A 12,244-nucleotide genomic window follows, 5' to 3' on the forward strand; every position below is an offset into this window, starting at 1 on the left:
GTACGGATTTCCTATGGATAAATTTAATATCCTCAAAGTGAGTAAGTGCTATTAAGTGACTTGTTCACTCAATGTTAAGCAGTTTAGGTATCCTCCCCCTCCTACCTTTCCATTTGCTGTATATTGCGGGCTGCATTTTATATAACAATCTTTGCCGACCACTGCCTTAAGCCAAATGCTGTCTTATTTGTTGCGGAAGAGAGAGATTAGAAATCTTCTCTCTCCAGTAAGAATGAAATCTTTTACCTGCTATAATAAGAGAACAACGTTATCAGGCCATTCTATTTATCTGTCTAAAAGCTAGACGCAAACCAGTATAGCAAAGTTGCTTTTATCAAAAAGCGATTCTGCTCAAAGGAAAAACATTCTTGCTTGTACCGGAAATAATGAAAAAAAAATAAATAAAAAAAAATAAGAAATAATAATAATAATAATAATGAGTTAAGGCCATACGGCCTTCTCTAACACTTAGCCAGGAGTAAAACTGCGTTACAAAAACACTACACATTTACAAAGTACACTACAATTTTACACACAGAACTGAATAAGATAATAATAATAATAATAATAATAATAATAATAATAATAATGATAATAAAATGTAAACAACAAGTAAGTAGAAATCAGACATAATATATAACATACAGAAAGAAAGGAAAAAGCATACTAAAATGTGAAGAGCAGGTCAAAATAAATTAGACAAACAAAGTATAAAAAATAAGACAATTATTGATAATAATAATAATAATAATAATAATAATAATAATAATAATAATAATAATAATAATAATAATAATAATAGCAATAATAATAATGATAAAAACTAAGAATAGTAGTAGTAATAATAATAATAATAATAATAATAATAATAGTAGGAGTAGTAGTAATAAAATAGTGCACTAGAAAGCATAGGTTACAATGAATACAATATTTTTAGGTACATACAGTAAGGAAAATTATGATTTTACATTTAGCTCAATTTAACACATTATAGATATACCATTATCGGAAAATATGAAAACAAAAATATAAAATAAGTTAAATATCACTAGAACATAAAAAAAATAATGCGAATACGTGGAAACATGCAATACAACACTTGTCATAATAGTAAGTTAGTTTGGCAACTCGCCATAAGATAATTTTCTAACTTGGATTTGAAATTATAATATCAATTTTTGTTTACCACCTGTGCTTATCTTAATATTTGGATTTATATGAACGTTTTCGACACTCGGTGTGTGAGTATGAAGATGACACACACCGAGTGTCGAAAACGTTCATATAAATCCAAATATTAAGATAAGCACAGGTGGTAAACAAAAATTGATATTATAATACAGTGAGCTTATCGGCATCTCCAAAATGAAACTACTTGGATTTGAAAGATTTCAATGTTCGGCAGCCCTTGACTTCAGGCGGCAGAAAGTTCCAGTGACGAGAGGTAACAACAGTGAAAGATGAGGAATACAGAGATGATGTGTGAAGTGGAATTTCTAGCGTGTTATCGCGTTGTGATCGAGTATTAATATTATGATAGCGAAAGAGAGTATGAAAACGAGCGAATAAATAATAGGGGGATGAAGTGCATAATTCGATATAAGAGAAAAAGTGAGTGCAGATTTCTCCTCTCATGTTACCTAAGCCATGATAACTTCTCGAAAGAAGGTATATACGGTACATTTTTTTCTAAAAGCAAAACTATTTTTGCTTTTTGTGCCTCAGTAGTTGGCTGAGAAAAATGAAGGTGTTGAGGTGGAGAAATGGTACACTAATACACATAAAAGCGTCTTTGGGAGCATACCAATTAATGACAAAGAGGAAAGAAAAATTAATTCAATGCAGAATTCTCGTAAGGAATTGCGATGTGTTGAAATAAATTTCGGAATTTCACAAGATTATCTTTCTGATACTTTTTACATTATTGTAAATTTGAACAGCGACAACCAGTGGCATAGACAAGGGGAGAGGGGAAGACTCACCAGGCTGAAGTTCTCCATTTTTTCAAGAAATTTTAAAAATTAAATTATGATTAAAAATCTTGAAGAAACCATCCACCATTGGCGATGTTAGTTAAATACTAAAAAAAAGTTTGACTGTATCTACCGGCAATGACCAATATTTAGAATAATAAATTTATTTTTGTAGGTTATTTTACGACGCTTTATCAACAGCTTAGGTTATTTAGCGTCTGAATGAGATGAAGGTGATAATGCTGGTGGAATGATTCCGGGGTCCACCACCGAAAGTTACCCAGCATTTGCTCATATTGGGTTGAGGGAAAACCCCGGAAAAAAAACCTCAACCAGGTAACTTGCCCCGACCGGGAATCGAACCCGGGCCACTTGGTTTCGCGGCTAGACATGCTAACCGTTACTCCACAGGTGTGGACTAGAATAATAAATCCTTTAAATTTTTGCTGAAAGTTGTTTTAATTTCATCTATTTTTTTTCTTTTGTACGGCGGAGCGACCCGAAGCTTACACTGCAGCCTGAGGCTTATTGTGCTTACCACTCCTAGTCTGTGAATGATTGGATAGTCGAACGGTCGCGCTCTTGTGCAAGTACAGCACACCGCACCGTGAACCGGGCTATGGTATGGATGATGATGATGATGATGATGATGATGATGATGATGATGGCGAAATGAGTCCGCGGTCCAACGCCGGAAATTACCCAGCAATTCTGCTTCAATTGGTTGAGGGAAAACCCCAGGAAAAAACTCCAACCAGGATTTGAACCCGGGCCCCCTCGTTCCACGGTCAGATGTCCTAACCATTACTCCACAACGGTGGACTAATTTTATCTATGATTTTCGAAGAAATTGTGTAGTTGCCGTCCTCTATACAATAACTGAATTTATTTATTTAAAGTTGGTTTCTCTGTTGATTTACTCTGCAACGACTGAGAATATATTTTGCTTTATGACAATTCTTATTTACTAATGGCTTTTAGAAAACCCTGAGGTTTATTGTCGTCCTCATATAAGCTTACCATCGGTCCCTATCCTGAGCAAGATTAATCCAGTCCCTAGCATCGAATCCCAACACCCTCAAATAAATTTTAATATTATCCTCCCATCTACGTCTCGGCCTCCCCAAAGGTCTTTTTATCTCCGGCCTCCCAACTAACACTCTATATGCATTTCTAGATTCACCCATACGTGCTACATGCCCTGCCCATCTCAAATGTATGGATTTAATGTTCCTAATTATTGCAGATGAAGAATGCAACTGGAGAGTCTAAACTGATTTTAAAAAGCGATGTTTCCAAAACTTGTCCCCCACCATCTCAAAGTTTCTGGCTACGCCAATGGCGACAAAAAAAACATCATACCAGAACAAAGATCGTATGTTGTTATTACACAAAACAGAACAATGAATTTCAAGCACGATAATGTACTGAAGTAAAAAACAAACGCTAAGAATTTCAAGCACGATAAAGTACTGAAGTAAAAAACAAACGCTAAGAATTTCAAGCACGATAAAGTACTGAAGTAAAAAACAAACGCTAAGAATTTCAAGCACGATAAAGTACTGAAGTAGAAAACAAACGCTAAGAATTTCAAGCACGATAAAGTACTGAAGTAAAAAACAAACGCTAACAGATGATAGGTCAAAGACGCATGCGCACAATAAATGAGGAGAGCGTAGTATCAAAGTCAGACAACTCCATTTTTTGCGATTTCGAGATATTGATTGTTTCTCATAGAATTCTGTGTGCTGAATGCGATTCTGGAACAGGTTAGGTTCAAAAACGGACAGAACAGAGCGAAAATAGCATTTACTTGTGCGTTTTAGAATCAAAATGTAGACAACTCCACTGTGGCTTGGTTACAAATTAGGACAATTCCTTCAGTAGCCAATGAGAAGCCAACATTCGTACCATCTTTATCCCATCACGCATCGCGAATCCAACTTGGCTGATTGTTTATATAATCGGTTTATGGATGAATAAGTAGGCCTACTGTTTTACGTAAATTTGCTTTGAAACCGAGTTAGAAGGGACTTAGATTCAAAAGTACACAATTTCATTTTAAATGTGGCTTCGTTTGGTTTCAAAAACAGACAAGTCCACTTTAAATATGGCTTCATTTGCTTTCAAAAACAGACAACTCCATGACTTAGTTCCAGAAACTGACAACTCCACTTTTTCAATTTAAATTTCGACCTGAATATTAATTTTAATCACATTTTGAGACTGAAAAAGTATTTCTATGACCAATGAGAATGTTTTAAAAAAAAGATGGTTTTCAAGGATCTAGTTTTTTATGTCTCCTGTAAAAAAAAAAGCAAAAGTGGAGCTTATTACTTAATATTAAGTGTCAATATTACAGATAAATTCTGTAGGACAAATTAATATATCTATAATATTCTATAATATTACAGATAAATTCTGTAGGACAAATTAATATATCTATATTACAGATAAATTCTGTAGGACAAATTAATATATCTATAATAATAAAAGTGGAGGTGTCCAACTTTGATACCAAGCTCCCTAAATGTCTTACCAGAGAGAATTGATCTGGTTGTATATGACGAGAAAAATGCTTTTGCTTAATCGCCCCAAATTGTGCTGGATAGCGCCTTTTCTTTTTGCTCGATACGTGTACACCAGTGATATCTTAAACAGAATCCCTTTATAATATTGGAGTTCAGGCATTGGATAATCTCTAATTGTTTCCTTTAATTTCTTAATGAGTAAATCTAATCAGAATCACACATAAATAATAATAATAATAATAATAATAATAATAACAATAATAATAACAACTAGGTCGATGAAATAAGAAATTCTTTCTTTTTCCCTGTAACAAAGTATGTCCTTTTGCAATAAAAAAACGAGAAATATTTATTTGATAGCATCGCCAATAAAAAATATGTAATGACTTGATAGCATTGAATGACTAGAAAATGGAAAGGCAAATGACCTATGTGAAGTAAATATATAAAACCACAGACATTATATACAGATATTAAACAAGTTTTATACATAAATATATAATACAGTATATTTCATTATAATATAATATAGTATAAGATAATTTTATACCTATATTCATTACACAATTTTTTACAGGTACTTTATCACTGAGGAATAAGGAATACCTATTACCTTGTATTTATTAGAAGCATTGCTTTAAATACTTGGGGTGTACTCTAAGCAGTAACATGAGCTGCTGCCAAGAAATCAAAAGTAGGATAGCAACGACAAAAGAAGCTTTCAATTAAAAGGAGCATCTTTTGCGACTCTGGAAAAATAACTAAGGAAGAGACTAGTGAAATACTTTGTGTGGAATGTAGCATTGTATAGGTCAGAAACATGGACATTACGACGAACTGAAGAGAAGCGAATAGAAATATTTGAAATGTAGATATGGAGAAGAATGGAGCGTGTAAAATGGGCAGACAGAATACGAAATAAAGCTGTATTGGAGAGAGTGGGTGAAGAAAGAATAATGCTGAAGCTGATCAGGAAGAGAAAAAGGAATTGGTTGGGTCAGTGACTGAAAAGAAACTGCCTACTCAAGGATGCACTGGAAGGAATGGTGAACGGGAAAAAGAGTTCGGGGCAGAAGAAGATATCACATGATAGGCGACATTAAGATATATGGATCATATGCGGAGACTAAGAGGAAGGCAGAAAATAGGAAATACTGGAGAATACTGGGTTTGCAGTGAAAGACCTGCCCTTGGGCAGAACACTATGTACAGGGACATCACTTTATTTTTACCAATATTTTTAACATTAACCTGGCTATACTCGGAAACACTGTTACCCCCTTCCATTACAGGAGTTTGGAGTTGCTAGTGCAATATGTAAACAAATCATTTTACTAGCTATAGGAGGAGAGAAAAGTAGTGTATCCATTTATGTTACAGGGAAATACAGTATTACGATTTTCAGTTTGGTCATTACTTTTACAGTATTTTATCAAAAAAAACAGTAGAATAGTAACAATTTTTTTTCACAAACTCAACTCTTCAGGCGGTTATACACATTACGTAATGTCTACTTTATTCAGCATATTACTAACTTCATTTATTCCTGAGAATTTTGTGAGCATTTCCGTAAGAAACCCCAACAGCTAACTTCTTGACCGACTTATTAGGACCTCGCTGCATCCTTTCTCTAGCATCTTCTGTCACCTTTGTTCGCCATCTTACACTTTTCTTCCTTTCTGTACACTCTGTTGCTCTAAATTTATCTACCAGATTAATGACATTTCTCCGAAAATATTCCGTAATGATATAATCAGGAAATTGTTAAAAAAAACTGTTGTTCACATTCGGTTATATTGTAATTCCAGTTTCCATCATCGTCCTTCATACCTACAAACAGTAAAACAAAACTCTTGTTTAAATAATGCTGTTAAGTACCGTACCATATTATAGGGTATCGTACTTTCGGTAACTCTAATCTTCACTTGTGCTCAGTCCACACAGATAAATTCAGTTATGCTACACACCATACCTGTGTGAAAATAAACTTCAATAATATAAGCTTTTTCTTCTATAGAAAATGCAACATATTTCTGAAACGCACTGTACTCTGTACCGTTTACATCGTTGTTAGCAACAGCGGCCGTAAGTTTGTGTGACTGACGTTAGCAAGGACATTAGTGAAAGGGGTGGGAGTCAAGTACATTTAGAAACGCAGGTACAATAAAAATTGAAGTAAAAATAAAATGATGTCCCTGTATTAGAAGCATAATGGATTATGCATTAAGGTAGGCCATGTTTGGTTCCATTGTCTCAACTCACCTAGATATTGTAGAAGGACTCTAATCTTAAATGAAATATTTGAGCACGCTGAGAAAAAACCCTTATGACAAAAGCAGCTTTGCTATATCGGTCTACGCCCGGACTAAGAATTATCACGTACCGGAACAGTAAATTCTTCAACACGTCAGATGTAAAGAAACGTTGTTGTCCTTGTAGGATCTTATGACAAATTCCACTAAAAACAAAAATGTGACATTTTCAACACGCCAATAACAAGAAAAGTTCACTGTTAAAAATATAAATTTAATTGAAAATGTAGGCATACTCTTTATCTTGCCACTTTATATGCCGCCACTCATCAGGGCGTGCTGAAGGCAGTATTAGCAATTTACAGTCACTTCAAACTAGCATTCCTGGTTCATGAACTCCGTCCACCATGCTCTGAAATAATCAAATATGAGACCCCAAATGAGGAGGTGTTAAGGTAAGCGTTCACTACATCGTATCGCACTCATCGGACGAATCGCACGCAACGGATATTTTAAGTGCAGAGCGTTCATTGTAACGGCTTCACCTCATCGCCTCATCGGATTCCCTATCAGCTGTTTAAAACATGACATCGTACGATATTGACATTACTGAAAACAGCGGAGTTGAGGTTAGGTCTATTAATTACGTCTGTTAGCGAATAAGAATTTATAATTGCTTCATGCGTCTTAATTGAAGAGGAAGAAACGAAAGAAATATTGGTTACATAATATATTTGCATAAAACGACTTGATTACTGTAATGGGAACGCCTCAAATTATATATTCTTCGCAATTTTCTACACGCGAAATAAGTTTTCCGTCTGCCATTTTGGCGCGACACTGAACACGGCACAACATAATAGTAACAGTTGACCAATTAAAATTGATTTATTAAAGAAGGCCATGATCACACGCATCGGAAAAGTTGCCCATCCGAGAAACGTGGACGGATTTGCCGAGAGGCGATGCGTCTGATACGATGTAGTGAACGCGGTTACATAACAATTACAGCAAAGATAACCTTTTTCCGATCCGTGCGATTCGTCCGATGAGTGCGATACGATGTAGTGAACGCTTACCTTTATAAGACTGCAGCGTACAATTACTACTGTTTGAACTTACACATTCGGCAAGAGACCTCGGAAAACCAAGTGTGAGTGGGTATGCCTTCTCTAAAGACGAGACCAGACAATTAAGTCACGGGGTAAGAAGAATATCATCTGCAGACTTGCTACAATAGCAGTAAGAAATTAACCCGCGTGCCAGAATGCAAATAGCAGCTGCGTTGAAAGAACAATGGGTGTTTCTGTGACTCCCGCGCTTTTCACTAAAAACTTCGATGATCAGTCTTTCTGGTTTTTTTAATAGTGTTCATACGTGTTCGTTGCTGCAATATGGAGTCGTTGCGTTAACTTGGCGTTGGTATTTCACGTCAATAGTTTCTTCAAGCTGCCGATAATAGCTGTAAATGACAGTCCAGAAGTAGGCCAAAAGAGCTGAAACATCGGAGAAAATTATTTTATCATCGTTAAATGTAGCGGCAGTAGTGGAATGTGAAATTATTCATTCATTTATTCATTAATTCACTCATTCATTCAATCATTTATTTATTTACTCATTTATTTATTTATTTACTCATTCACTTGTTTATTTATTTATTTATTCATTTATTCATTTATTTATTTATTTATTTATTTATTTATTTATTCATTCATTCACTTATTTATTTATCAATTCATTCACTTTTTTATTTATCCATTCATTCTTTTCTTTATTTACCCATTCATTCACTTATTTATTCATTTATTTATTCATTCACTTATTTACTTATTCATTCACTTATTTATTTATTCCTTCGCTCATTCACTTATTTATTTATTCATTCATTCACTTATATATTTATTCATTCACCTATTAGTTATAAATTCATTAATTTATTTATTGATTTATTTATTCATTCACTTATTGATTTATTTCTTCATTCACTTATTTATTTATTTATTTATTTATTTATTTATTTATTTATTTATTTATTTATTTATTTATTTATTTATTCATTCATTCACTTATTTATTTATCAATTCATTCACTTTTTTATTTATCCATTCATTCTTTTCTTTATTTACCCGTTCATTCACTTATTTATTCATTTATTTATTCATTCACTTATTTACTTATTCATTCACTTATTTATTTATTCCTTCGCTCATTCACTTATTTATTTATTCATTCATTCACTTATTTATTTATTCATTCACCTATTAGTTATAAATTCATTAATTTATTTATTGATTTATTTATTCATTCACTTATTGATTTATTTCTTCATTCACTTATTTATTTATTTATTTGTTTATTTATTTATTCACTTATTTATTTATTTATTTATTCACTTATTTATTTATTTCTTCATTCACTTATTTATTTATTTATTTACTTAGTTACTTACTTATTTACTTATTTATTTATTTATTTATTTATTTATTTATTTATTTATTCACTTATTTTTCAGAATTCCATATAAAAGAAATTACGCGACTGAAGAAATGTCAAGCATTGTAAATAACTAGCTAAATACTATTACTAATTAAAATTATCTAAGTTCAGAATAAAATGTTTTATTAACCTGAAATATTAATATGCCTAATTTTGACGTTTCATTCATCACAATTTTATAGCTATTGTGAAACGTTTACCTATGTATTTCATATATCCAAGAACCATGCCAGCCAATTTAATGCAATACCAGATTAGTGAATTAAAATGTTGTTTAATATTAACATAATAATAATAATAATAATAATAATAATAATAATAATAATAATAATAATAATAATAATAATAATGTGTTAAATTCTTTTTCTTTTTATTAATTAACTATTTATTAGACTATCCTATTCTCGTAATGATCTTTTGTTAAATTATTAAGTTTTGTACTTTTGTGAACAATATCAATAAAGCTATCTATCTATCTATCTATTCTCGTAATGGTTTTATTGAATATCACGCGTGGTTTTAATTTATTTGCACAAATTCACATGCGCGCGAAAAAAATTATAAAAACCTCTTGTGATATTATTACTTATGACTATAACACTGCTTTCATTTCCTATGAAAATACGTAAGAAGTCTAATCGCAAATTGTGGCAAGTTATTTGTCGGTGTTTATTTCCTCAACTCGTAATGTGTATGAATAGATATCGTGATTCATTGTTGGGTATTATCTATAGATTCAGCCACGTATACGTCATCCAGGCCAGAAAATTCCTTCGTCCTCCTGGCACTTATGCAGCTCCCCAGCAATTTGTAAACAAACCACGGTACCAAATGTCCCTGCATCTTCAGTATTCAAAGATAACAAGAAGTTGAAATATTAATGAAGTCAAAATTAGTCCGAGGTCCAACGCCAAAATTTACCCAGTAATTCTGTTTCAATTGTTTGAGGGAGAAAAGGTAACTTGTCCCAAGCAGGATTTGAACTCAACCGGGCCCGCACATTTCACGGTCGAATATGTTAACGTTACTCTACAGCAGCGTTTCTCAAACTTTTCTTAAGTGGGGACCACTTTTTTAAGTCAGAACAGTTCCGCGGACCACCTTACTCTTGTTCCCTTCGAAAGCAAATTTATCATTTTTGTAGCATATAAAATGTGTCTCAGTGAAACGTACAGCAGAGTTCGTATAGGTCAGTTTCTGTCAGATGCGTTTCCAATTCACCGTGGGCTAAAGCGAGGAGATGCACTATCACCTTTACTTTTTAACTTTGCTCTAGAGTATGCCATTAGGAAAGTTCAGGATAACAGAGAGGGTTTGGAATTGAACGGGTTACATCAGCTGCTTGTCTATGCGGATGACGTGAATATGTTAGGAGAAAATCCACAAACGATTAGGGAAAACACGGGAATTTTACTGGAAGCAAGTAAAGAGATAGGTTTGGAAGTAAATCCCGAAAAGACAAAGTATATGATTATGTCTTGTGACCAGAATATTGTACGAAATGGAAATATAAAAATTGGAAATTTATCTTTTGAAGAGGTGGAGAAGTCCAAATATCTGGGAGTAACAGTAACAAATATAAATGATACTCGGGAGGAAATTAAACACAGAATAAATATGGGAAATGCCTGTTATTATTCGGTTGAGAAACTTTTATCATCCAGTCTGCTGTCGAAAAATCTGAAAGTTAGAATTTATAAAACAGTTATATTACCTGTTGTTCTGTATGGTTGTGAAACTTGGACTCTCACTTTGAGAGAGGAACAGAAACTACGAGTGTTTGAGAATAAGATTCTTAGGAAAATATTTGGGGCTAAGAGGGATGAAGTTACAGGAGAATGGAGAAAGTCACACAACACAGAACTGCACGCATTGTATTCTTCATCTGACATAATTAGGAACATTAAATCCAGACGTTTGAGATGGGCAGGGCATGCAGCACGTATGGGCGAATCCAGAAATGCATATAGAGTGTTAGTTGGGAGGCCGGATGGAAAAAGACCTTTAGGGAAGCCGAGACGTAGATGGGAAGATAATATTAAAATGGATTTGAGGGAGGTGGGATATGATGATAGAGAATGGATTAATTTTGCTCAGGATAGGGACCTATGGCGGGCTTATGTGAGGGCGGCAATGAACCTCCGGGTTCCTTAAAATCCAGTAAGTAAGTAGGTAAGCATATTTTAATACCAGTATAGTTATATTTTAAAACAGAATTAATTAATTAATTAAAATTAATTTAATTCATTTAATTTTATATTAGTATTAACTAATTAAGTTACTGTTAATGAAAAAAAAACATTTTCGGTTTTTAATAAATCAAGGCTATTAGAGTTTGGATAATCTTTAACTTATTAACTAAACAAAATAAATAAATGTTAGTACTCACATTAATGAGATGGATAAGCCTGCCGATTCTTGCACAGTTCTATATTTGGATGTATGCTGGTAAGCTTAAGTCGGAGATCGTCACATACATCGAATCGATTTCGATAGCCTACTTTGTTTTTATTAGAGTTAGTGATGAAAACTCTTTCTCACACAGATACGTAAAAGCAAACTGTTTTATAATCTGTAAAGCACCATTGTACAGTTCACTAAATTCTCTTTTCACTTGTGATGAGGTCCAGAAATTAACCACACTTTCCGCTTGGAATTTCATTTTAAGTCCGGTGTCATTCGAGAGTTCAATTAACTGTTCTCTTTCACTCAAATGAAAGTTTATTTTCAATATCGCAATCACGAACCCATGAAAATTTGTCATATTTACTTGGAAAATAAATTTCAAATTGTGACCTCAGAGTTTCGAGATGCGAACGTATGTCATTGCACAATTCTTTTCTAGTAACGAAATCATTTTCAACCAAAAAAGGACTCTAGGGTTGGAAATAGTGAAGAAAATGCTCTGTTTTACGGAACTGACCCGGAAACCAAGTTTCCTCTCGAACATCTTTATTTTCTCATACGCATTGAGAACAGTCAAAGAATTACC

General features: G+C 33.3%; 1 protein-coding gene across 5 annotated transcripts in view; it reads right to left on the minus strand.

Annotated features, from left to right (window-relative positions):
- Positions 1-4,964: 4,964 nt before the first annotated feature.
- The window catches only part of LOC138709429 (lysosomal-associated transmembrane protein 5-like), a 49,897-nt gene continuing 42,617 nt past the window's right edge, over positions 4,965-12,244 (minus strand). For 3 of the 5 annotated variants that reach the window (XM_069840185.1, XM_069840184.1, XM_069840187.1), the window contains exon 6: positions 4,965-8,252. In XM_069840185.1, the coding sequence (XP_069696286.1) occupies positions 8,128-8,252 (125 nt within the window). In that variant the 3' untranslated portion in view covers positions 4,965-8,127. The remainder of the gene's footprint in view (positions 8,253-12,244) is intronic. The other 2 variants (XR_011334929.1, XR_011334930.1) reach the window with 2 other exon arrangements.

This window comes from Periplaneta americana, chromosome 11 (genome assembly GCF_040183065.1).
Source record: "Periplaneta americana isolate PAMFEO1 chromosome 11, P.americana_PAMFEO1_priV1, whole genome shotgun sequence".
NCBI classification, from domain to species: domain Eukaryota; kingdom Metazoa; phylum Arthropoda; class Insecta; order Blattodea; family Blattidae; genus Periplaneta; species Periplaneta americana.